Source organism: Eschrichtius robustus, chromosome 2, assembly GCF_028021215.1.
Source record: "Eschrichtius robustus isolate mEscRob2 chromosome 2, mEscRob2.pri, whole genome shotgun sequence".
Taxonomy (NCBI): Eukaryota; Metazoa; Chordata; class Mammalia; order Artiodactyla; family Eschrichtiidae; genus Eschrichtius; species Eschrichtius robustus.
Window position 1 is genome coordinate 98,340,879 of NC_090825.1, and position 27,929 is coordinate 98,368,807.

General features: G+C 38.5%; 1 protein-coding gene and 1 pseudogene across 1 annotated transcript in view; one reads left to right on the plus strand and one right to left on the minus strand.

The window, feature by feature from the left end:
- Positions 1-1,680: 1,680 nt before the first annotated feature.
- The window catches only part of HSD17B4 (hydroxysteroid 17-beta dehydrogenase 4), a 90,091-nt gene continuing 63,842 nt past the window's right edge, over positions 1,681-27,929 (plus strand). Inside the window, exons 1-8 of the mRNA XM_068535763.1 lie at positions 1,681-1,895; positions 6,827-6,880; positions 17,981-18,088; positions 20,029-20,088; positions 21,369-21,390; positions 21,491-21,537; positions 23,000-23,084; positions 24,174-24,361. Coding sequence (XP_068391864.1) covers positions 1,838-1,895; positions 6,827-6,880; positions 17,981-18,088; positions 20,029-20,088; positions 21,369-21,390; positions 21,491-21,537; positions 23,000-23,084; positions 24,174-24,361 — 622 coding nt within the window. The 5' untranslated portion in view covers positions 1,681-1,837. The remainder of the gene's footprint in view (positions 1,896-6,826; positions 6,881-17,980; positions 18,089-20,028; positions 20,089-21,368; positions 21,391-21,490; positions 21,538-22,999; positions 23,085-24,173; positions 24,362-27,929) is intronic.
- LOC137757567 (transcription and mRNA export factor ENY2 pseudogene) lies at positions 8,220-8,614 on the minus strand (annotated as a pseudogene).

Below are 27,929 nucleotides of genomic sequence, written 5' to 3' on the forward strand. Positions count from 1 at the left end.
ATTGGCGTGCAGATTCTTAACCACTGTGCCACTAGGGAAGCCCATATCATCACTATGTCTTATGGACAGAGATAGTATATTGAGAGTGTGAACAAATGGAGACTTAATCAGAAACCAAGCATAGCCATTATTCAGAAAGTTTCAGATTCCTCTTTGCCTAAGATATTGACTTATGAGACACCACATGAGGATTCATATGTTCAATTCAGTTGTGTTAAAGTGCATGACAATACCCAAAATGAAATTTCACGCTTGAAAATTGGACACCACTGAAGCTATTTAGTAACTATTTAGAAAGCATTATTTTCACCTTGGAAAATAAACATTAAAGTTTATTTATTCTAGTAAAATTATGTTTCCAAAAATGTTACTTCTGAGGCTTAGTTTATCTTAGTATAAACTAGTTGTTCTCATTCAGGGGTTATCCCCACCCCACCCCAACTGAGGACATTTGGCAATGTTTGGAGGCAATTTTGATTTTTGTGACTTGGGGTGGGGTGCTACTGGCATCTAGTGGGTAGGGGTCAGGGATGTTTCTAGACATCTTACAATGCACTGAACAACCCCACATAACAAAAAAATTATTGACCCCCAATTTCAATAGTGTCAAAATTGAGAAAACCTACATCATTTGACTGTACTCACCATACAAAAGCAAAAATCATTTAGGAGCACCTGTTGACATTTTTTTGTCCCCTGAGATTCTGTTACCAAGGCTGTTGCCCCAGAATCATACCCCTGCCCCTCCCTCGAATGGAAACCAGTTGTTCTTATCTAAGTTCAGGAGGAAGCTGCAAAGAGAAAAGCAAGGACTGGTTAGAACAACTAGACCCAAGATGACAGAAGATTTGACTTCCAGTAGACCTTGATCCTCATTATACGCTCATTGTAATACGTTAGCATGCTAAAGGGCCCATCCACCAGCACCATGACAGGTGATGATCGCCTTGACAACAACTGGAAAAGCCCATACAAGGACTGAAAAAGAGTGTTGCATCAGTTCTGTGTCCAAACCACAACCCTGTTCTCAGATAAGACGTGAGTATGCCTCCCACTCTTTCCAATTCCCTCCCTTTTACCTCGGCCCTCCTAAACATATGGTGTCTCTGTCCCAATTGGGTTGTGAAGTTGATTTGCGAACTAAATTTGCGCTTCTCCATTCTTTGGCCATTAATTAAAGCTTGTGCTGTTCCAGTCTCAGCATAGGTTTCATTATTGGCTGTGCGAATCTGAGCGGAAAAAGAACCTCCCTGGGTGTCGGCGCCTGGCTAGGACTTTAGTGAGGGTCCAGTTGACCAGTTTGGTAACAGTTCCATTTAGGAGGTCAGCCTGGGGTCCCAGGACTCTGCATTTTTCCAGGTGGTTTCCATCCAAGAGGTCCAAGGATTACATTCTAAGAAATCTTTTTTACCCCTTGCTATTTCTGAAAGCTACTTAAGGATAGGGGCTGCATCCTCGCCTAAATCCAGAAAACGCTTGTTGAGTGAATGACAAAACGATGGATGAAAGTATGAATGAAGTTAGGGAAGTCAATCATTTTACTACACAGGTCCCAGCAGCTCCCGTTACTTCCGGCCGCAGAACTGGCCCTTTCAAGCCAAGCCTCTTGGGCAGGCTCTCGCCGCGACTGGAGGCATGCTGGACTACATTTCCCAGAGTTCCAAGGGATCGCTGCGCAGGCGCACTTGGAAAACTCCGGCGTCTCTCTCCTCCGCAGAAACTGGCAGGTCATTGCCGTCCTGCCCCAGCCTGTCCTCCTGTCCTCCTGTCCTCCTTGTCCCGCAGTCTGAACTCCAGTAGTTCTGCTAGTGTATGTGTGTCGCTGCAGGCTGGACTTATGGCCTCGCCGTTGAGGTTCGACGGGCGGGTGGTACTGGTCACCGGCGCGGGGGGAGGTGAGTACGCGAAGGCTAGAGGGCCGGCGTCCTCCAGCGGTCCGGGATCCGCACGCAGCTGTAGCTGCGATCTCAGCATGTGGGCTGCGGGCAGCGGTGGCGGGGCGGCTTGGGGAGCGAGCGACTGGACTCGGTGGGGTTGAGGGTGGGAGGACGGACAACGATTGTTCTCCGGGCGCCTAATCGGCTGAGGATGGTGAGGAGGGGCTGGCCAGCCTAGAGTGGGGAGCCAGAAACTCCTGGTGCAGCCCACTTCTCCACCCGCCCCCAACCCTGTGGGAGCTTCTCAAGGCTTCAGGGCTTGAGAGGAGAGAGGCCCGGCTCGGCTGCGGGTTGCAAAGCTAGGCATAATTCATCCCGACGCCCGTCTGTGCGTATCGATTGCGACTCTTCCTGTTAATAGACTCCCTAGGCCTCTGTCAAGTGTTTTAAACGTGGCGGAAAAGCCGTCTGGGGGCTGGAATCACCCCCGCAGGAGTAGAGATGTCAGTCCCTTGCCTTTGAAAAGTCAGTCATCTTTCCCTCTGTCGGATGATTTTAAGTTCTTGAGAGGGCCTTCTTTTAAAAAAGGCATCTGATAAGAGTCCTCCTTTTTGGACTTTGTGTGTTTATCAAGCGGATTGCAAACTCCAATGCCTGCAGGACTCAGGCAGGCGATAGAGGAATAAAATGAGAGTGGGGTGGGGGCAGTAGGAACTGGAGAGCAGAGGCCTTTCTGAAGTGGGCCAGATCTTCCTGTATTTCAGAAGCCAAGTGGAGATTGGTTATGTGAAATAACCCTATTTTTATTTCTATTTATTTATTTATGGCTGCATCAGGTCTTTGTTGCGGTGCGCGGGCCTCTCATTGCGGTGGCTTCTCTTGTCGCAGAGCCGGGCTCTAGGCGCGCAGATTTAGTTGCTCCATGGCATATAGGATCTTCCCGGACCAGGGCTCGAACCCGTGTCCCCTGCATTGGCAGACGGATTCTTAACCACTGCACCACCAGGGAAGTCCCCAAATAACCCTATTTTTAAAGGACAAAATTTAAGACAAACCACTCATACCCACACGGATGCTTTGCAGTGAGGTTTTACACTATTTCCCACCTGTCCAGGATCTCTGTAATCTCCGAGTGCAGGGATCTTGACCTTACGGGCCTTTGATTACCCACTGGTAGTGCCTTATACCTAGAATGGACCTAATGCAGAATTAATATGAATTATATATTAAAAGTCACAAACAGTGGAATTCTGACAGTTAATTCATACGTATTTTCATGTCTCCATTTATAAAATGGATTCACATGCTTCCTTTCAGAAAATATCTTTAGTATTAATTGGTGGCCAAATGTTTTATATCCATAGCTATATTTATTCTAAAATGATTATGTTTTTGGGAAAACATTTTGTTTACACTTTGCTTTTGATGGAAATAATTAAGTAAAGCACTCATGTTTTAAACCTCTTTTGACAGTGAGTGATTCACAGTATGAAATACATTTTATACCAGGACCTGGTATACACACACACACACACACCATATTTGAAACAAGCTCATGACACGGTACATAGTAAATGCAGTGCACTTTGAACGTTTCTATTCTGTTTCATTAAGTAAATGCAGATTACAACCCACTAAATTGATTTTGTGAAGTATTAATGGGTTGTGACTAGACAGTTCTGAATTTAGCACCTCCTGTTCATGAACTGATCCGTATTTTAAAGAGCCTGGATTATGATACAATTACTAGCCATTAGATTTGAATACTGATCTGGGGCAGATATAATTTTGTGGTAAAGTTGAGACTGTCATTAGGTCTACACTGGGCCATCGTTATGAAAGAGAGATTGAGATCTAATTCCAGTCCTATCATGAAGACTGTTGTCCTTGAGGTCTTGGGGTTCTCATTTAAGGATACATATCTGTAGAATTGAGGCACTGCTAAACATCCCAGGAGGGTGTCCGTGAATGCCTGCCAGGCCTGTGTCTGGGAATTAGTCTGACTCCAACCCACGCATGTTCTAGAGATGAATAGAAATATCTTTGCACTATTCAGGTGCTGTTGTTTAGCTTGGAATATTGAATAGTTTAATGGGAGACCTGGAAGGAGAGGTTTAGAATTGTCTAGGATTAAGGTAAACAATTTTGCCATGATGGGTGGTATAACGGGAATTCGTATTTATTAGCTGATTTTAGTAGTTGCTGGGGATGTAGTTGTGAGAGTGGTGGAGGTGGGCCGTGGAAGAAGGGAGTCTGGCCATTGTGAATTTGAGATGGTTATAAAATAGCAAGCTGTAGATCTGGAGATAGGGAGAAGTGTGTGAGTAGTTGGAGATTCTGGAGTCAGGAGAGGTTTCGAAGTCATTTGACTTCCTTTGATTGGTAAAGCTAGAAGGTGAAATAGTCCAGGAAGCTAATCTCAGAGGCTCTGTCAACTTGAAGTAGAGAAGTCTAACCCACTGAAGAGAGCACTGAACAAGCACTGTGAGAAAAGAATCAACTGATATTTGACAGTGCTAAAGAAGTTAAGGTCAGAAGAGAAATGGGGGAGAGAGGACGGTTGACAATGAACTTAGGTGTGGGAGAAAGTTAAGACAGGATTTAAAAGAGGATTAAGAGAAAATAGAGGCTCTTGGCTTTAACTTTTTGTGCATTTTGACTGTAAAGATGTGCTGGGCATTGTGGAAAATGTAAAAGAACGACATAATCTCAACCTACAAGGACCTTCTAGTTTAGTTGGAGAGACAGACTAAGACACATAAAGTATTTAAATAATGTTTATGTAAGCACAGATATAAAAACGTTGGAGGACACTTAACGAACCTGTTAATGGACGAGTGGTATTACAGGGAAACAGGGAGGAGAATGTCACTTTTAACTTTATATACAGATTTGTGTACAGTTTGCATGGGCCTTTATGGTAAAAGTAGATTACTGACATGTCTTTTCAGAGAATTGTATAGCTTGGTTTTGAGATAATTCTCTGATTAACTTAGATCAATCTCTACGAGAGACATACCCCATTCCTTTCATCTGATGATTTTCTACTTTACCTTTTTTTTTTTTTTTTTGGGTTCTGGTTATGAGTATTTGATTTCTCTGAAAACCTCATGTTTAGAGCAAGTGCTTCAGCCTAGATCTGATAAAATATGAGGAGATTTGAGTTATTATATTGGGTGGGTTCTCTCTCATCCATTCAGAGTGGATTAAATTTTAAAATAAATTATTTGGTGATCTTTTAGTTTTGGAAAACTTTATAGTTTGGGTTCTTTTTAGAAGAGCCTGATAATTTAGCCATCTCAATATTTGTTTACTTGTTTATCTGTTAATTCAAATTAAATTTAAACTACCAATTAAATTTATCAATTACATTTTAAAAAACGTGTGACGGGGCGTCAGGGGCACGAGGCGGCGCCGGCCTGGCGCGGGGCTGCGGCGGCCGCGTGGACGGGCGCCCGGGGCGGCAGAGCGGGGGCGGGGCCGGGGTTCCGGAGCGCAGCCCCGCCGGCCGGGCCGAGGCGCTGGGGCGCCGGGGACGCGTGGTGGGCGCAGGGCAGGGGCGCCGGCCCGGGCAGAGGCTGCCGGAGCGCCGCAGGCCTGGAACTCCGCGCGGGTCGCCTGGAGACGACGCCTCCGCCAGGCCCTGCTCGAGGCCGACCCCGCGCCCAGGCGCACTTGGCCACCCGGTGCCCACGGCGCGCTGGGCCTCAAACCATGCCGGTGTCTGACCAGGCGTTTGTCACGCTGGCTACAAATGACGTCTACTGCCAGGGGGTCTTGGTGCTGGGGCAATCATTGCGGGACCACAGGGCCACCAGGAGGCTGGTGGTGCTGGTCACCCCTCAGGTGTCCAACCTGCTCAGGGAAATTCAGATTATCCACATTCACACCAGAAGAAGTGAAACCCTTCTGCTGACCAGTAACAATGGGAGACATGGAGAATGTTATCAAAGGCTTACCTGGGGGGAAGGACCTGGGCCTGGGCAATTGTAAGGGATGTTCTGTAAAACTGGGCACAATAAATTTCCATGCAAAAAGGAAAAACAAAAAAAACAAAAAAACGTGTGCATGTTAAAATAATTTAAACAATGCAGAAGTAAGCTTTCCACCCCTTGTTGCTAGTTACATAATTCTGTTCCCCAGAGGTAACCACTAATTGCCAGTCTTTTATATAGTCTTCCTGAGATAGTCTCTGCCTATAAAATTTATATGGGCACGTATCCATTTTTGGATGTATAAATTTACACCTCATACCTTTGAGTCTGAATTAAATATTTCCTGTGTGTGGTGATTATGTAGTCAAGGTTCAGAGCAGGATATAGAAACCACTAGATATTTGAAACAGGAAAGGACTTAATTTAAGCAGTTGGGTTTTAGGCAGTTCCTCTTGGAATTCCTTATGGAACAGTATAAAACTGGTCCATTAGGGGAGCCACTACCTCTGAGGCTACCATTGGAACTGCCACAGCCCAAATAGCCACTGGCCCCAGGGATCTAGAGAATGGAAGCTGCCATCCAGAAATTAGGGAGCTAGATCTAGAAGCTGCCACTATACCTGCTTAATACCTAGGAAGCCTCAAGAAATCAGCTTCTTAACCAACAGTAACATCCAAAAGTCACAGGTGGCTTCTGCCTCATTCCCTCCTTCCACATTTCATGCAAATGCATTTAATGGTGGAACCCAATTCACATCTAGCATCCATCCTAGAAGCTAGGTAGAATGATAGGAAATGGTAGGTAGAATAGGTGGAAAATACAGTTTTAAGCTTTCCAACCGCTGAAAGTAGAAGTAGGTGAAGTAGAGGCTGACAGTACCAATGAAAGCTCTACCTTTGTAATGTAATTAATTGTTCACCAGTTACTTTGCAATAGGGATTGAGTTGAGTGGACCAGAAAAATTGTGCTAACATTTGCTCAACCTTCTGATTTTTTTCTTTTGTTTTCAATAGGATTGGGCCGAGCCTATGCCCTGGCTTTTGCAGAAAGAGGTGCATCAGTTGTTGGTAAGTTGATACATTTTTCTTCTCATTCAGTAGCTAGGAACTAAAATACAGTCTTCACAAGCCAGAGGCCTTTGTATTCACATCAAATAATTTGTTAAGGTCAAATTTCATCACTAATTTTTTCTTGTGCCAGCAAAATTTTTTTCCCCATTGAGGCTAACTTTGTAACTTATTTTTTAAAGTAAACTAGTTTCACAGAATTTGCAACTTAATAGAACTGAGAAAGATGAGCCGACATTCATTATATAAAAGGAAATTCTTGGGCTTCCCTGGTGGCGCAGTGGTTGAGAGTCTGCCTGCCAATGCAGGGGACACGGGTTCGGGCCTTGGTCTGGGAGGATCCCACATGCCGCGGAGCAAGTAGGCCCGTGAGCCACAATTACTGAGCCTGCGCGTCTGGAGCCTGTGCTCCGCAGCAAGAGGAGCCGCGATGGCGGGAGGCCCGCGCACCGCGATGAGGAGTGGCCCCCACTTGCCGCAATTGGAGGGGGCCCTCGCACAGAAACGAAGACCCAACACAGCCATAAATAAATAAACAAATAAAATAAAATAAAAAAAAAAAAAAAAAAAAAGGAAATTCTTGAATTTGGTATATTGTGGGCTGTAATTTTTTGATGTAGACGACTGGTGCAAGATGAATCCTTGTAAGTGTAAATATATTGATAAGGTAAGAAATAAGTGCATTTTCATAACTAAATGTTTGGAATCAAGGAATCCAAAGTATTTTTTTTTTTAATCTCTTTCATAAAAATTTTTCAAATGGAAGCTTTTATAACAGTTAAAAATTTTTTTAATTAAAGGGGCACTTGCATGAGTTTTATTATGGGGGGATCAGTTGGAAGATGGTTTATTGAAGAATACACCAAAAGTGGGAGGTTTTAGTAATCTCAGTGGTTTGCCTGATGTACTTGGCAGTTGGTATGGACCTAGGAGTGGATTTGTCTACAGCCAAGTCTTTGTGGGGAATATCTAAATGAGTGCCAGGTAGGTACATAGGGCAGATGTATGGCCCAATATTTATTAATATCTTTCCTGGGCTAAAATTGTTGGCCCACATCATTGTCCTCTCAATCCCAGTTTTCCTACATCTTATCAGGGAATACAGAGAGCCAAATTTCTCCCAATTTGTTTACGGAGATGTGTAATAAAAGACTGAACAAGCAGCCAGGTTTTCTAAACAAAGAAGACCTAAGCAGGATATTGAATATACTTTTCTTCCTCAGCATATATTTTTTTTTTTTTTCATTCATGAGATATTTATTAAAATAACACATTTAGGGAAAAATATCAATACAATTGTATACATCATTACTGAAAACTATACCATCATACAAAAAAGGATTTTATTTTGGGAAATCAATTCCTAATTTATGGCAAGTTTTACTTTCAGAAATAAAACCACAAAACAACACAATCTAATTCAATCTTAAAGGCTGGCATGCTGAGCAAGGAATGTTCTTATTCTTTGTAGGAGCTCCTTCTTTACACTGTCAGGTACCAGGGCTCTGCCTTTTGGAGTGATTTCAGCCACCAAGTCATCAACAGTAACGTGTTCTAGTCCTTTTTCTTTAATTACCTTTACAGTGTGCCTTCAACTGATCCTTCCAGCCACATTCAATTAATTTAGCTCTCAGCAACTCTTTGAGGCCTTCTCTTTCTCCAGTTTCTATCAACTTTTGGTTAATTGCCGCTCTCATCTGTGCATCTTTCTTCATCTTGCTAACCACACTCTTCGGCTGCCCGGACCTAGCATATATCTTTATGGAAGGGACACAGCGACTTTGGATGTTCCTTGTTTAAGGTCATAGCCACTGTCTGTTAATCCAGTCTACTTCTTGGGGCAAGGACAAATTTTGATATTGTGGTATTTGGTCAGGGTGTGTATAGTTCAGGCCTTTTTTGCCAGATTTTCCCCAAAATATTTCATGTCAGGGCCTAAAGGCACATGTTGTTACTTTTTTTTTTTTCTTTAAAAAAAATATATTGTTATTTATTTATTAATACTTACAACTTTTTATTTATTTACATCTTTTCCACTCAATTCCGTAAGTGCAAGTGTCTCATTTTATGTTTTGTATCTCCTAAAGGACTGAGAATGTTGCCTTTTGTAAAGAAGGGACTTTGTTCATTCGTTCCTTTATTGTTTGCTGTAGCCCTTTTTGGGGGGTGGGGCGGGCTGGGGAGTGGTTGGTGTGTCTTTGAGATTGGTTGAATAAATTTCTGCTTTTTTTTTTTGTGACTAAGTTATAATCTTAGTTTATAAACTTGTTTTGTAAAACCTTTTGCAGCAGTATGTGTTTATGTGGATCAGTTTTCCTGTATTTATTTATTACCTTTGAATTTGTTGAACTCAGATTGGAGTTTTTCAGTTCTAAGAAAAAGGTAAACAGGAACAGTGTATCTGTTTATTTTGTCATTGCCTCAGGGATGGTATTGCAGCAAGTGCTTGTGAGAGTCCAAAAAGGCAGAAAATCAGTGTTTTGGGAAAAATATTTACCAAACTAGGCTGGAGAGCCAGATTTAGTTTAGTTTAGTTTATGTGAAAATGTAGAACTTTTCACTGATATTTTCTACTACTTTTTAGCCTGTGACCTAGCTGTGAACTTTCTGGGCTACCAATGGGTTTTGTTCTTCCCTAATCACCACTACCCTCTGCTTTAACTTTTTTAAAACACAGATGCCCTGAGTCCAGGTTGTATCATGTGCACTAACATTTCTCCTGTGTTAATTTTGTTCTGCTCAGCATATTTTTACCTGAGTAAGCAAAACATAGTAAAGAGGAGTAAGCAAACCTAGGATTTATGACATCAGAGTATCTTGTTTGTGGAAAAATTACTAATCAGTTAATCCTATGACTAGCTCAGAGGCCAGTAAGAAGTAAGACCTTAAGAAATGGAGTACCTTGTTTCTCATATAAGTCAACTTTTGTTAGGTTATGCTGAGTTAACAGACAAATCTCAATGGTTTATAATAATAAAGGATAATTTCAGGACTTCCCTGGTGGTGCAGAGGTTAAGAATCCACCTGCCAATGCAGGGGTTACAGGTTCGAGCCCTGGTCCGGGAAGATCCCACATGCCGCAGAGCAACTGAGCCCGTGCACCACAACTACTGAACCTACGCTCTAGAGCCCACGAGCCACAACTACTGAGCCCGTGTGCCACAACTACTGAAGCCCATGTGCCTAGAGTCCGTGCTCCGCAACAAGAGAAGCCACTGCAATGAGAAGCCCACACACCTCAACAAAGGGTAGCCCCCGCTCGCCGCAACTAGAGAAAGCCCACGCACAGGAAGGAAGACCCAACACAGCCAAAAATAAAAATAAATAAAATAAATAAATTTATAAAAAAAAAAAGGGTAATTTCATACCTACCTGACCTTTCAGCTTCTGGTCAGCTGTGTCTCTGCTTTATGTGTCGTACTAATTTCAGGATCCCAGATGAAGGAGCAACTTTCATCATGGCTGTTCTTCCGGCAGAAGGAAAATAAAAATGGATCCCCTTGGTGTCTCATAAAGCTTCTGTTTAGAAGTGGCATGTCATTTCTACTCACCTTTCATTGGCCAAAGGAAATCACCTGGCTAAGCCCAAAGTTAAGGGTATCACTTAAGATATTCTCTTCATGTAAATATGATTGCTATGTTTTATATTCCGTAATATAAAGCATTATGGGAGATTTAAATCTGGGTATAAGAACTGCTAAGCCTGTGGCTGATAATTACAACAAGGGACATTTGGTTTTGTACACGTTACATCTTTCAAGAAATGTTCGCACATATCTGAAGGAAATGTTGGGAATGGAATAGGTTTGAGATTTCCTCAGTAGGTGAGCTGTATCGAGTTCTCTGAATATTAAGTTTTGTCTTGAGGGCGTGAACACAAAGAAGATGGAAGTGTTCCAGCAAGGAGAACCTCTTTTCGGACAGTAAGAAAGGCAGAATGCTTTCTATTCTTGAACTGGAGGAGTAGCATTTTTGGGTAATTGAAACTGCAATCATTTGAAGTAAGATCGACATGATTTCTTTTCTGTACTGCAGTTGCATAATAACTGGTAAAGATGAGTTACAAGTTCCTGTGGTCTGATGCCAGAGCCTGTGTTTTTAACCGCTGTGTGATCCTGACAGCTAGAATGTGAACTGCAGTGGGGAAAGTGAATTGTCTTTGAAGTTAGGTCAGGCTATAAATCCTGTTTCTGCTGTCTAATTACATGACCTCTCTGAATATTAGTAGCCACCTTACCTAATAACTTCCAGGATTATGATGGGGATTAAATGACATCAAGAATTAAAACCTTTTGTAAAGGGGGTAAAAAGCCAGTAATAGTGACTGCCTACCGGGCAGTGTGCTGGGCACTGTGCTCAAGATTATGTCAAAGTGAGCTTAGGGGGCATCCCAGGCTGGAGTGAAGTCATCTGGAGGAACAAAGTGAGAGATGAGAGATCACAGGAGGTCAGGTCATGTAGGACCATTTAGTTCAGAGTAAGGACTGGCTTTTACCCTGATTGAGATGGGAAGCCATTGGAGAGCGTGGAGGAGCAACATGACCTCATTTAACGTTTAAGTGGATCATTCTGAGTGCTGTGTGAGGAATAGGTTCTAGGGGAGCAGGCGTGGAAGTGGAGAAGTATGTTGGGCATATTGGGGTCTATTACCCTATTAACTCTTCTTGTCCACACTTGTGATGTTTCATTAAAAAAAAGAAGAGGAAGCAGAGAGATCTGTCAGGTTATCGCAGTAATCTACGTAAGAGATGGGGGTGATTCAGACAGGTGGTAGGGATGGAGGTGGTGCAAAGAAGTTAAATTCTGGATATATTTTGAAGGTAGGTATGGCAGGATTTGCTTATTTGCTGATGTGGGTTGAAAGGGAGAGAGAAGGATAAAGTGGTGGTTTACCGAGATAGGAAAGACTGGAGGAGGGCCGGATTCGCAGAGAGGGGACATTCCCAGTAGACTTTCAGATGGGGATAGTAGGTAGGCAGTGGGACATAGGACTCTGTAGTTGGGGGGACAGGTTGAAGCTGTATAAATCTATTTTCAGTTTCTAGGTGGTATTCAAAGCCAGGAGACTGGATTAGATTACCCAGGTGGTGAGTGTAGATAAACAGGAGATGGGGTCCCAGGACTGAACTCTGGAGGGGACTCAGTCTTTCATTTTCAGTTTCTTCTCCCTTTAAGGAGACCTTTGATGCCTTCTTGTTATTGAGACAGATTAAGTCCCTTAAATTAAAGGGAGCTAATTTAAGACGTTGCTTTCTAAACTATCACAACATTTTGGAGGTCTTCAAATATTTAGATACATTTATGGCCATTCTGGAAAAGACTCTGATGAACTAGGGTGATTGTATCTTTCTATCAAACGTGAAAATAGTATGGCAGCTCTGTGTTTTCCGCCTTTTCTTTGGCTGTCAAGAAGCTTGAGGGTAAACCTGACACTGTCCCCAAATAGAGTAACTACCGTTAGCATATGCTTTGAGTAGGCTTCTCTTTCTCTGATGTAACGTTTTCTTAATTTTTCCATTTTTTAATAGTCCTTTCACATTTAAGGCACCTTAAATACTTTTTGGTAGCAGTCAGGACATGAACAGAATACAGGAAGAAATCCCCATTGGGCCCACAGCTCTAAAATCAATGAAATGATTCTTAATGCTATTGTTTGCTATCGGAAACTTTATCAAAATAGGAGGAAAGGCATCAAGCATAGAAAACAGAAATGTCTGGAAGAACATCCAAGAGATGGTTAATAGCAGTTACCTCTGGGGTAAGACAAGGATTAAAAAGACTTTTTGAATCTGCAGGGTTTGAATTTCTTGAAAGCATTAAAAAAAAAAAAAGTAAATAACCTCTCCAAAAAATAAGTACACTTGTAGTATAATATTGCCCGTGTCATCTTTTAATATGCTTCTCAGATTACTCATTGTAAAGGATGTCACTCACAGAATCAATACATATGCAAGTTATTTTGATTTTGTAGATTTGGAAGCACCATTTTACTTTGGAAATAAAAGTCGTTTATAGATATGTCATTGGTAGTGGATATGACTCAGCTGGTGTCAAACCCTTGGATTGAATAAATATAGGAACACGAATATGTGTAAGCACAGTGATAAAGCACTCTTCAAATACAAAGCATTATAACATTATTACTCTTGATAATTAAGTGGCAAGTTAGAAACTGCTATATAAGCAATTTCCCGCACTGAGCTACAGCAAAAAGGACGAACTACTTATAGTAAAGTGAAGCAGTAAAGTGAGGGCAGACTTTAAGGGATCTTGAAAGTTAAGCAGTGAATAATTAGGGTTCCACTGCAGATTTTGAGCAAGGGGATGACTTAGTATAAAGGCTGCCTTTGGGCCATTACCCAGCAACAGTCTGCTGATTGCCTGGAAAGATTAAGATTGGAAGCAGAAGACCACCGGGAAGGCAACTGTAGTAATCTGGGCATGAAATTATAGAATAGGAAAGAAATGGCAGTAAACGATTCCTCGAAAGAACTGGAAACTCCTCAGTGCACAAACTGTCTACCTTGTGAGCTCAAAGCACCTAGCACAGTGCTGGATACAGAGTGGGAACAGAGTGAACATTTGAAGAATCATAATGAAATTGATGTCAAGCCTTGATGGCTCAGTGACATGTGCTGTTCAGAAATGGGAGAAAGGAAAGAGTACCTGGCAAATAACTCACCCAGCAAACTGATGTTGAGAAGGTGGGACAGTTTGAGGAAGATGATAATCAGTTTGATTTGCTTTTTTTTTTTTTTTCTGTCAAACTATAAGTGACGTATATTCCCTCAGCTGGTTTAGCAGCCCTGATATCAGGAGACCCAAAGCATGTTTCTTGCTCTAGTCTTTGGAGCCAATAGTCAGGGCTGAAGGACAGCAAGAAAGAACAAGAAAACCAACTTCTGAGAGCAAAGTCCTGTACACAAATAGGATTGGTAAAGACAAATCCAGATTTCTCAATCTGGTTTATGTAACAAAACACTGAAAAACAATGTATGTAATGCTCATCAAATAATACTAATGCTCCAATGTTACCTCTGTTTCTCTTTCAACATTTCAGTAAAGGAACTTATGATCTGCAACACATATGATAAAGAATTAAAATCTTTTATAAGTAAGGGACACGTACACGTCTGTAAGAAAGAAAAGCACCCCAAATGAAATGTGATTTAAGCAGGCAAAACAATGAGAAGTATAAATGACCAATAAGCCCATGAAAATAATGTTACCTTACTAGTGCTCAAAGAAATGTAAATTAAATAATGAGCTACAACTTGTAATCATTTAATTGTTATACTGAAAAGAATGATGATGTCCAGTGTTGGGAGGATATGGGGAAACAGGCATTGTCACAAACATGGTTCTGTTTTCAGGCTTGGATAGTTGATAACTTGATACTTTGTATTTAGGTATCCATTTACCTATTAATAGAGTACTTTTACAGGCTCCAAGTGTGTTTTAGAATTCTCTGGATTCTTATATCCCTGCTCTAGTGGTTAGCATATTGCAGGTATTTAGTAAAATCTTGGGGTGGATTTTTAGTAAAAAACCTTATGTAGTCTTTAGTAGACTATCCAAGTCATTGATTTATTTAAAATGACAGAAATAGGAAAAAGATTTTACATCTTAAAAAAAACAAAACAAAACTCTTCAGAGCTATAAACTGGATTTTATATGGAGGATTTACAAATATATCACTTTGGGGGATATTTTGATGGTTTTAGCTGAAAAGACTCTGTCCTTAACTATCATAATCTTAACCATTTTTACTCCCTAATTTAAAGCTATTTGTTTGACTGGGGTGGCTGATTTACTGTTCCTTCTATATTCTCCCCAAGCACATGTGATTTTTTTTTTTTTTTTTTTAGTGGAAATAATTAGGATAAAAGAAACTTGTTTACAGCATTAGAGGAGCAGAGTGGTATTGTGGTAGGTCCAGGTTCTAGTCTGAATTTTGCCATTTCATACAGCCTTGGAGGCTGGACAAGCTTTGGAGCCTGGAACAAGTTACATAACCTTTCCTAAACTTTGCTGTTCTGCGAAAATAGGAACAACTGTTCCTGCCAAACTCCTAAAAAGCTGTATGGAGATCAAATGCAGCAATGTACATAGATGGGTCTTTGAAAATGTAAAGTATATATACATACCAGTATAAGGCGGTAATGGTATTTTAAAATATTATTGTGATTAGAATTTTAGTCATATATTTAAGCTGAACAGTGTCACATAGTGTGGATACATTTCTCTTTGTATACAATCTGTTAACATTGTTGCTATCCAAGCCCTTCAGCCTGTAACCAGTGCTTTTCTAGTTAAGCCTGAAATCCCTGTGATTTAGCTCTGGTGATAGTGGGATAACTGAGTGGGGTCGGTGTTAAGTTTGTACTCTCTAAGGTAGAGACTTGTCTTGAATAAATCTATTCTGAAACTGTTTCACTGCACATCATTGATCTCAATAATTATTTATACAGTCTTCAGTTCTTACCTTTGCTTGCACTTGGTTGCACTTTGAACAGTTTCCACTTGGGGGTAGTGTTTCATTTCACAATTGAACAATTCTTTCTTTACTTAAGTATGGCCTTTGCCAGTTTGCTCTTGAACGTTCCCTTGCTTAGTTAAAAAGGGTCTTAATAGACTGTTAGCCGCATGTTTTAAAATCTTGATTTTTAAAAACTGTTTCCTGTCATTTGAGTAATTGTACTGAAATGAATAATTAATAGGAATTTAGTCTTGAGAATCTTAACACTTTTTTTTTTAATCTCTGAGGGATAATGTAAGCCTTTTCCCCATTATTTTGTGTCTTTGCGGCATTTTTTATTTGCAGTAAGGCTGTTAAGACTATATTGTTAGAAAAAATATATCCCAGTCCACATTTTGAAAAACTCATTTCCTTTAAGAGTAAAAGCACATTAGGCTAACTTTGCTCGGTATCATCCCTGTATCTCCCTTTACCACCCAACCCCACTTGCAGCCCTCACTCCAGCCCCCACCAAAAGAGGACCATTCTTGAAAAGTAAAAAAGATCTTGTGGGTTTTTCTTTTTTCCCCAGGTATGGTAATTATCAATTTGGTAATATTAAGAGACTTTAAATTTTAGTATATACCTCTATGCCATTTATTAATTAGTAATTTTTAAATTGTTATATTCTGCACAGTGTGCAATAACCCTACAAAAATGATCACTTTGCAATGCAAATTAATTCTTTGTCCCAGGTATTTGTTTTAAATTCTGTTTTTTCCAAGTTATTTGGCATTGATCTATATATCTTTTCATTTGTTTTTGCATGTTATTTTGTAAATAAATTATTGTATAAATTACCTTCGTTATCATATTATTTAGTTATGTTGGCTTTTATAAACTTTATGATGCAATTAGTGCATTAGTGTAGTTACCACATACTTAACTTTCAGTAGATTATAAACTCTGAGGATAGGCACCATTCTTATACATCTGTAGATTTCTGTAGATTTCCTTGCAAATAGTATATGTGCAATTAATGTGTTTGTATCTATATAATTGGATATAGGGAGATGTTATGTGGTAAGTGTGGTCAGTTGTTAAACATATAAATTACATATATGGTATAAATTAGTGACTGAACACATATTAGTTGTGTATGTAATTTTTGACCTCTTTCAATAAATAGTTTTTATTTCTTTTTTTGGTAGACCATGACACACTATGTTTTATAAAAATTCACGTGTGCTTCTCCAAGAGTTTAATATTGTGCTTGTTATTTTTTTTGTTTTTTATAAATTTATTTATTTATTTATTTATTTATTTTTGGCTGTGTTGGGTCTTCGTTTCTGTGCGAGGGCTTTCTCCAGTTGCGGCGAGCGGGGGCCACTCTTCATCGCGGTGCGCGGGCCTCTCGTTGCGGAGCACAGGCTCCAGACGCGCAGGCTCAGTAGCTGTGGCTCACGGGCCTAGTTGCTCCGCGGCATGTGGGATCTTCCCGGACCAGGGTTCGAACCCATGTCCCCTGCATCGGCAGGCAGACTCTCAAGCACTGCGCCACCAGGGAAGCCCCGTGCTTGTTCTTTATCACCATTCCTGTAAACAAAGGCCTTCTTGACATGGAGAAGATATTTCACATTGTGTATTTAACCTTTCTTTCTTTCTTTTTTTTTTAATTATGGTAAGAACATTTAATATGAGCATTTAACAAATTTTTAAGTGTACAATACAGTATTATGAACTGCAGGCACTATGTTGTATGGCAGATAAGATCTATAGAACTTATTCATCTTGCATTATTGAAACTTTATGCCCACCGATTAGCAACTCCCCATTTTCTCCTCCCCCTAATCTTTGCAACCACCATTCTACTCTCTGATTCTATGAGTTTGACTATTTTAGGTACTTTGATGTAAGTGGAATCATGCAGCATTTGGCCTTCTGTGACTGGGTTACCATATTATCTTCAAAGCTCATCCATGTCGTTACATATTGCAAAATTTCCTTCTTTTTTTAAAGGCTGAATAATAGTACATTGTATTTATGTACCACATTTTCTTTATCCATTTTTATCTGTCAGTTGATATTTATATTATTTCTACATCTTGGCTATTGTGAATAGTGCTGCATTGAACATTTGGAGTGCTGTTATCTCTTTGGTTCCTGATTTCAATTCTTTTGAATAAATACCTGGAAGTGGGATTGCTGGATCGTGTGGCAGTTCTAGTTGTAATTTTTTGAAGAATGTCCATACTGTTTTCCTGTGTATTTAATCTTAAAAGTGATCTTTAGGTTTTTTTCTTTTCTTTCTTTTTGCTAAAAGTGGGTTGAATCATGGTCTTTTTCTTTCTAAAAAAGGAGAAGCATTGCACAGTTAAAAATTTCATGACATGAACCTGTGTTTAAATATTTTTCTGCTTCATATCTGTATCTATATCTATATATATTTTCATATCTATATTTAAAAACAAAGAGGCATGTTTTGAAAGTACGTATCTCATGGTGTGTTCAGTAAGATGGGAATATGGTAGTAGGGAATTAGGAAGATGACTGAAGAAATACACTAATAATATAATTTCATTTCCAACTCATATTTTTAAGGTCTAGAACTGAATTCTTATTTGTTTGTTTTTGCATTGCAGTGAATGATCTAGGAGGGGACTTCATGGGAGTTGGTAAAGGCTCCTTAGCTGCTGATAAGGTTGTTGAAGAAATAAGAAGGAAAGGCGGAAAAGCAGTGGCCAACTATGGTACAATATTTGAGAGAACTATACTGCCTGTTTTATATTTCCTCAACTGATGCCATTTCTCATGTTAATAAGTATTGAGCAAATATCTTGGCATTCCAGTATAATTATGAAATTAGATTTTACCTAAGTCTGCCAAAGATGTTTAGTGATGTATTTTTTAAACTTTTGATGTAGATTATTTCATGAGTCTAACTTTTATTCAGTTGTTTATTTAATATTTTTAATAATGAGTGCATGATATAATCAGTACATTACTGTAGATGTGAATATGAATATGCTCTTTTCTTAAAAGACCTGCCTTAGCTAAAAGGTCTTATGTATTTCTACAGAGTAACATTAAATTCTTCTTTTTAAAATTGCTTTTAAAAAACATTTCTTAAAGTAATATAGTGTAAGAAGTGAAGTGCCCCCTTTCTGTACCCAGCCTTCATATTACATTCTGCACAGGTAATCATTGCTGTATGTAACTTTCTTATCTTTATGAAAATGTAAGAGTCAAAGTTAGGCATTAAAAATAAAGAAAAAATAACAACAGCAAATACAACCTTTATGTTTGATGTATTGATTCTAACAGTATTTGTAAGGAATCTTCTTGAGTAGATTTACTTAAAAAAGCTAGTGCTTACTGACTTTTCTGCAAATTAGATTGTTTTTATGGACCAGGGAGAAAATTAGATTGCCAGTGACTTTATTCTGAAATTTTAGAGGAAAGGAAATAGGATATGATTTGTTTTGAGAGTTCAAGGGAATAATGAGACAGACATTTTAGTATCTTATTTCCACATTGAGAGTCTAGAAAAATGTTTTCAACTTAAAAAAATTTCTGGGGTTTTAAAACCTATTTTGTAAAGATAAAGATTTCAGACTCTCTTCCCTGCCCCTCAGTTTTGATATTCAACCTGTATCAATCAGGATTCAGTCAAGAAAACAGAAGCCCCTCTCGGTTTTCCAAGTGTGAAGGGTTTTATACAAAGAATTAGAGACTTACCGTTGGAAGGTCTGGGCAGGTGCATGTCAGGGACTGTCGATGACCATCTCAGCCTGTGGCAGGTGGTTTTCAAGAGCTCACCTAGATGTGCTGTCAGTCTCACATCTGCAGCCTGCTCACAAGATTGCCTGCATTTACAGTCTCTTCCTACTTTTCCTCCCTTTAAGCGAGTATTTCTTTTTGGCAGATCTAACTCAGGAGCTTATGGGTCCCAGGGAAGGGACCTGGCTCCCCCTGTGATTGAAGAGGAAGTAGAAAGAGGCAATGGTGATGTTGAGCTGACAGCTGACCATTTGACACACAGCTCTGGGGATATGAGCCCTTCTCCTGGGCTGATTAGCAGAAAATAACAAATCCATAATATTTCATTGAGCTTTACTTTTTGTAGTTAGTATTACAAAAACAGTAGGTTTGTTTTCCAAATGTAGTGATACAGAATTGAACATGCTTTTTCAAATTAAACACGCTTCTCCTTCCCTCCCTCTCAAAGTCTCATTTGCATCCTTAAGGGGAAGTGCTTATGTGGCTATTTAAAATTCAACAGAAATGAAATAAAATAGATTATTCCATTTGTCATACTAGCCACATTTCAGGAGCCACATGTGGTTTGTGGTTACCATATTAGTGCAGAAATAGAGCATTTCCATCTTCACAGAAAGTTCTGTTGGACCATGGTGTCTTGGATATTATTTGTCAGATACTTCTCATTTACCCCCTCTCTCTTTTTTTGTTTTTTTTGGTAGGTTAAAGGATTGCCTTAGGGACTAAATTTCTTTTGTAACATGTATCATTTATATTTTAGTTTGTTACATGCCTGCAATATAAATGTTTTTTCCTTGGAAATGAGTTCTGTTGAATGAATAGTATCTGTGATGTGCTCTGAGCCACAGAATTTAAAAGTCATTTGTAAGGGATATTACTGAAGTTTTGTCCTAATTTCCCTTTCCCTCAGATTCAGTGGAAGCAGGAGAGAAGGTTGTGAAGACAGCACTGGATGCTTTTGGAAGAATAGGTAATGTTTCTTTGCATTTATGGTACTAACAGAGCAGCTTCTACCTTTCTAATGAAATATTTTTTATTTCACTTTTGTTTATTAAAAACTCTTCTTTGGTAATCAAATTTTTAGATTTGTTTTAAATTTTAATTTTTTTACATACCCTAATCTTATTCCACAAAGGGCTTGAGGTGACAGTTTTTATGCATGTATGTGTTGAGTTTGTTTTATATTTTTTTGTACTTTAAGAGCCTTTAAAAAAACTTGTAAGTATTCTCTAAGTTTCCTTTTTATAATAATTTAATCATACCCCAAATATATTTAGAAAATAAAAAATAAATCAGTATTTTGGCAATAGAGGACCCAGTGGAATATTTTAGATAATTATAATGATTCAGATTAAAATGATTCAGTATCTTGCAAATTAATTAAGATGAATTATATAAAATTAAAATCTTCATTTTTAAGAAGCATTTCAAGCATTTCAAATATATTGTTTAATTTTCCTGACTTAGTCCCATACATTGTTAGTAAAAGGTTATTGAATTACTAGAGGGAAACTACTGCAGATAAGCCCAACATGTTTATAATCTGAAAAATGTTAAGTTTTGTAGTTTGAATGTGTTTCCCCCACCCCTTTTTTTGGTCTAGCATATATATTTTTCTAGCTATATTTGGTTGAGCTTATGAGAGACATGTTCACATAGTGTCTGACACAGGGATAGAGACCACAAAGTTTTGAAGTCATAAGGTGAAAATAGCCACAAGATGGTGGTTGAACCTTAAGAAACAATGCCTTTTATTTTGTAGTGAGAATGCAATTATGTATGACGATAGACCATCAGTTTCTAACTCTAATGGTTTCCTTTCTGGGCTTTTGACTTTTGAGTGGCAGGGAAAAATCTTTTAAACTTTTAACTTTCCCAGTGAATTTTGAAGTTAATTGAGGGATGGCTTACGATTACCACTGAGTTCTAAGAACCTAAGAGTTGTGTGACTGCTAATTCTGTGAATAAGCTCACAGAATTTTGGCAGAAGGTAGAGGTGGAAACATTTAGGTATGTAGACTTGAGAGGAAAGCACTGATATAATGGGGTACTTATTGTGCTTTTGTGAATCAGATTTTTTTTTGCTATAGGTATAAAATTTTGTTCTGCTAGCACTTGTTAACCTGTTATATCTACTTTTCCATGGGCGGGGGGGAGGCAGGGAACACTTTTGAAAGAAATGTGTTGTAAGCAAAGGCAAATTAATATGCTTGCTTTTATATTTGTGACTTGAATATTTTTATATTGTAGATGTTGTGATCAACAATGCTGGGTGAGTATTTCTTTTTAAATTTCCAATAAAGTAATGTACATGCAAACTTTTTTTAAGTGTTGACTTTCTCTTCTCAACATATATAATATCAATTTTTTAGAATTTTGAGGGACCGTTCCTTTGGTAGAATAAGTGATGAAGACTGGGGTAAGTTATTTTAAATATATGTTCTCTGGAACATACTTATCCATTTAGCCTTCTAATATTTGATACATTTACACACTTAAGGAAAAACTTGCTTCTACCTATTTTTGCTTCTGCTAATATAAGTGATGAGTAAGCTTTACAACTGAAAATGAACAGTTGGAAGAAAAGGCTTTTGTGACTTTCGTTCGTTTCCCTTTTTCTCTTTGAGAGATTGTCAGCGTTTTCTTGCAGTATTAGTTGTTTCTAACAGCCTTTTGCATGCTTGTCTGGCTGTGTGATTCTTATTTCAAGAGCAAGAGTAGGCTATGGAAGAGAGTCTGAGGCACTAAAAACGATGGAGATCTGAGAACTGGGTGGGAAAAACCTAGATATAATTTTGAAACTTCTAATAAGTAGGAAAAATTTCCATTAGGAATGTCATGTTGGAAAGATTGAGTTTAGATGATGAACAGTCAAAGTTATAAAATTTTTTTATCCTGTTTGCTCTTTTTTGCACTTATATTCATTGGCTATCAGAACTAAAACAAGCATTGGTGGCTGGGACGGTGGCAGGCATGGTAACTGAGATGAATTACATCATTGTTTATAGAGTGTGTTTCTGGGAAATATTGCCAGAAGTTCTTTTGGAAGAACCAAGATATCGTTCTGACTTAGAATTAAGCAAAGACAGGCTTTTAGCTTCCAATTCCCTTGTAATAACTGGAGAGAAAAAGGAGCTGAGAAGGATAGAATTTGTTGGCAGAGGGGACTTAAGTCAGTGCTTTGCTTTGAGCTCTGATGGGGCTGGAGTGTGTCCTCTTCTGGTTTCATCAGAGTAAGATTAAATCTGGAGTTGTTTATCTGAATCATCCTCCAAGCTGTCTGTTCATTAGATTGACATTTCAGAAAGCAGGCTTCTCTGTCTCTCTTTTTCCCTCTTTCCCTCCCCCTCTTTCCTACACCTCCACGCCCCGACCCCCAGCTCTCTCTAACTCATTTGCAAATCCTGTTAAAAATAGGGATTTAGGGATGTACTGAACATTTTATAAACATTTCTTGATGAAGAACTGAGTGGTTTTTGATTATGCTTTAACTAACGTTTGTGTTGAGTCCCAATTATATATGTAAAATTCTAGGTTATTTGTATTAATGAATTTTTATATAAAATAGGCAAAAATTAAAGATGGCATTGTACTTAGATGTGCATAGGCATCGTATTTAGGTGGCATTGTATTTATGATAAAGTTAGATATATTAGATAATAATCTAATAAATTATAGGCAAAATGGGTATGAATTATTGATTGGTTATGTAACTGGAACTAAAGCAAAAATGATTACTTGGAGTGCAATGTGACAATAGTTGATTTTGAATGCTAGGTATAAAATGAACATCTTTGTATAAGTAAATCATTGCTTATGTTGATTCTGAGATAGGTCTGTCTAAATTTGACAATATTCAGGATAAAAATTTCTTGTTTTAGATATCATCCAGAGAGTTCATTTGCGGGGCTCATTCCTGGTGACCCGGGCAGCGTGGGATCACATGAAGAAACAGAAATTTGGAAGGTAGAGTTGTATGTGGCTGTCAAGGGGGATTGGAGATGCCGTGTGTGGGTTCTTATGTCCAGAGGAAAAGAATTGCTTTGACGTTGAAAAATACACCTTCAGATATGCACAGGCTTTTTAAATGTAGTTTTGGCAGATGCCTCCCCATTACATTGGTGTCAGTCATAGATTAGCTAGCTAGACAACTTATATTTCTTTTCACCTCCTACTTTTCATTATTAATGATTCTCCTGCTATTCTCTGATATTTTAGCAGTACAAACATTGAGGATTCAGCAGTACTTTATTCTCTAACCAAAATATCATTTTTTGTGCCCAGTGACTAACTGGGGAGAGATGAGTGGCTGTTTTCTACTGGCTGACGCTGGTCAGACATGAGTTAGTCTTTGTAAACTAGGAACGGTAAGACTCTTATAGTTGCGTCTGTGTGACTCAGACGTGGCAGACCTAGTAAGTGGCCCCATGCTCTCTAACATAAAAGTTATTCCTGTTAACTTAGGGTTCACACACATCTACTAGAAGTAAATTGCGTGTGATATCTGTTCTTATTGGAGAGTTCTAGTATATCCTGATACTAGCAGTTTCTGAAAGTAAATGATAGGATTTACTTGTTCTACTAAGTAGAGTAAGTGAGATTAGGTCAGATTATGAGATGGTATTGTTTAATATGAGGCGTTTAATATTATCCAGAAAGCGAAAGGAGCAAAGTTCTGAGGACTAAAGAATTAGAACTTCATGATCTAATATTTCTTACTAAAATTTTAACTTGTAAATTGGCAGTTTATTTTATGTTTATAAATATTTATTGTTTTCAGTACATAATGAATATACATTCTTACACTTGAATTCATTTGATCCTGACCAGGGATTCTTTCTAAAACAATAAAATCTCGCAGTTGAATTTTGAGAGATTACTTTTATTATTTGTATTAATTTAGATATATGAATCATGACTTTAAGAACCTAATGGCAGTATACAGAGTTGCTTTTGACAGGTATAATAGTATTGAAAAAGAAAAAAAAATGCTTAGAGTTGCAACAGTATCAAAATATAGAAAAGATGATGTTGAGAGATTGATTTTCCTTTTAGGATCATCATGACTTCATCGGCTTCAGGAATATATGGCAACTTTGGCCAGGCAAATTATTGTGCTGCAAAGCTGGGTCTTCTGGGCCTTTCAAATTGTCTTGCAGTTGAAGGCGAGAAAAGCAACATTCATTGTAACACTATTGCCCCTACTGCTGGATCACGGTTGACCCAGAACATTTTGCCTGATGGTAAGTAGTTTAGTTTTTTTTTAATGCTGTTCCTCACATACCTGTGTGGCGTGAGCTTTGTAAAAGTATTTAATTTTTTGAGTAGCTAAAAAAATTTCCTTACAATTTAAAAAAGCATTATGTGTAGTTTACGTTCATTATAGAAAATTTAGGAAAGCACAAACAAACAAAATATGACCCATAATTCTGCCACACTGAGATAAACTTTCTCTTTGTGTAGGTAGACATACATACATTTTTTCTTTACAGAATGAGGTAATAGCATTCTTACTGGTTTATAATGATAATTATTTAAAACAATTAATAGATTATGTTTTTTAGGGCAGTTTTAGGTTTATAGAAGAATTGAGCAGGTAGTAAAGAGAGTGCCCATATACTCCTCCTCCCACACAGCTTTACATCAGTGTGCTACATTTATTACAGTTGATGAACCAGTATTGATCAATTTTTATTTATTTATTTATTTATTTATTTATTTATTTATTTATTTGGCTGCATCGGGTCGTTGAGGCATGTGGGATCTTTCGTTGCGGTGCGTGGGCTTTTCTCAAGTTGTGGCACGTGGGTTTTCTCTCTCTAGTTGCGGCGCATGGGCTTCAGGGTGCGTGGGCTCTATATTTTGTGGCACGCTGGCTCTCTTGTTGAGGCACGTGAGCTCGGTAGTTGTGGCACCCGGGCTTAGTTGACCCTCGGCATGTGGGATCGTAGTTCCCTGATCAGGGATCGAACCCGCATCTCTGCATTGGAAGGCAGATTATTTACCACTGGACCACCAGAGAAGTCCCTGATTGATTATCATTAACTATAGTTAATAGTTTACTTTAGGGCTCACTCTTTAGGTTGTATGATTTTATGCGTTTTCACAAATGCATGATGTTACGTACCCACGATTATAGATCATACAGAATGGTTTCACTCTAAAAATCCCCTGTGTTCCATCTCTTCGTCCTCTCCCTTTTTTCCCAAATGTCTGGGAGGATTGAAGCTCATTTCTTTTTATCACTACATAATATTACATGGTATGTAGGTGCCACAATTTGTTTTTTCATTCACCTATCGTGGAACATTTTGATTGTTTCCAGTTTTTGACAGTTGTGAGTGAAGCTGCTATAAACATTCATGTGCAGGTTTTTGTGTGGACGTAAGTTTTCAACTCATTTGGGTAAATATTAAAGAGGATAATTGCTGGATTGTATGGTAAGACTGTCTTTAGCTTTGTAAAAATTTCCAAACTGTCTTCAAAAATGGCTGTATCGTTTTTCATTCCTACTAGCAGTGAGTGAGAGTTCTTGTTGCTCCACATCTTTGCCAGCATTTATTATTGTTAGTCTTTTGCATTTTAGTTCTTTTAATAGGTGTATAGGGTATTTCATTGTTTTAATTTGCAGTTCCCTAATGACTTATGATGTTGTGCATTTTTTTCCTGTGCTTATTTGCCATTTATTTGTCTTCCTTGGTGATGTGTCTGTTCTTATTTTTTGCTCATTTTTAAATTGGGTTCTTTGTTTTCTTCTTTTTTTGGGGGGGGGTTCTTTGTTTTCTTGTTGTTGAGTTTTAAGAGTTCCATGAATATTTTGGAAACAAGTTCATTATCAGATATGTGTTTTGCAAATATTTTTTCCCAGTCTTTAGCTTGTTTTTTTGTTCTCTATAGTCTCTTTCACTTTTGAAGGATAATTTCACCGGGTACAGAATTCTGGGTTGGTAATTTTTTTCTTTCAGCACCTGAAATCTTTCACTCCACTCTTCTTTTGCTTACATGGTTTCTGAAGGAAAGTCTGACATAATTCTTTCCTTGTTTCTTTATGCATAAGGTATTTTTTCCCCTCTGTGTTCCTCTAAGATTTTCTCCTTGTTTTTCTGCAGTTTGAATATAGTATGCATAATAATAGGTGTAGATTTTTGGCAATATTCTACTTGATGTCTTCTGAGTTTCCTGGATCTGCGGTTGGTATCTGTGATTAACTTTGGAAAATTCTCAGCCATCACTGCTTAAAATATTTCTTCTGTTGTTTTCTTTTTTTCTTCTACTTCTGGTATTCCCATTATGTGCCTGTTCTGTCTTTTTATTTTAATTAATTAATCGATTAATTTATTTGGTTGGGCCGGGTCTTAGTTGCAGCAGGTGGGCCTCTTTAGTTGCAGCTCGCAGGCTCCTTAGTTGTGGCATGCAAACTCTTAGTTGTGGCATGCAAACTCTTAGTTGCGGGATCTAGTTCCCTGGCCAGGGATTGAACCCGGGCCTCCTGCATTGGGAGCGTGAAGTCTTAACCGCTGCGCCACCAGGGAAGTCTCAATATATCTTTTGTAATTATACCACAGTTCTTGGATATTCTATTCCCTTTTATTTTTTTGTCCTTTTTTCTCTTTGCATTTCATTTCAGTTTGGGAAGTTTCTATTGACAGATATTCAAATCAAGCTTACTGATTTTTCTTTTTTCATTTCAAAATGTTATATTGTTTTTGTTTTTTAGCATTTCCTTTTGATTTTTTTAGCATTTCCTTCTGTCTGCTAACAGTAGTCATCTGTTCTTGTAAGTTGTCCACTTTTCTCCATTAGAGCCCTTAGCATGTTAATCACAGTTATTTTAAACTCCTAGTTTGAAAATTCCAAAATCTCTGCTATATTTCAAGCTGGTTCTGAGGCTTGCTTTGTCTCCTCAGCCTGTACTTTTCTTGTCTTTTAGCATGCCTTGAAATTTTTGTTGAAAACTGAACATGATGTATTGGGGTAGTAGAAAGTGTGGTATACAGAGCTTTATTGTGAAGTTTCATGTTTATCTGGCTAGGAGTTAGGTTGCGTTTATTGACTGCTGTAGCTGTCGGTGTCAGAGGCTACACTTTCCTCTTTGTCATTGTTTTTGTGTCCCCTGTTGTCTTTGGGTTTCCCTAGGTACTCTTTGTGTTTGCAGCTCTCTCAGTTGTAATCCACTGTTGTTATACTGGAGGCCTGTTGAAGTGGCTGTAAATTATGGCGAGGGGAAGTGTTCTATAATCTTATGATTAAATCCGCAAGTTTTTTAGCAGGTCAAAGTCTCTGGACTCTGACCTTCAGTAGAGTTTTTTAGCCTTTTTTTTTTTTCTCCCCTTATTTGAGACAGGAAGGCTAGAGGGGTTCCACTAGTCTAATTGCTCTTCCCTTAGGTCAAATAAGGCTCTGGTAGCTTCCCTTGAGGATAGGCCTTTGTTAAGGAGAACAGAATGCTCTGGGCATATTTCAAAATGATTTTGTCTTATTGATTTATTTATTTTGTTACCCTCTCCCTTTTTCTCTGTAACATTTCAAAGCAAATCTTAGATGTTGCATTTCACCTAATAAATACTTGGAAATGTGTCTCTAACAGATATGGACATTATAACCACAATGCCAATATCACACCAAATAAAATAATTCATTAACATTGTCTAATACCAAATTTATATGAAAACTTCCTCATTATCTAAAAAATATCGTTTTAGAGTTAGTTTATTCCACAATGATCTAAACAAGGTTCACAGTCGTTTTGTTACTGTATCTCTTAAGTTTTATTTAACATATGATAGTTCATTCTCCTTTTTGAAAAAGTGC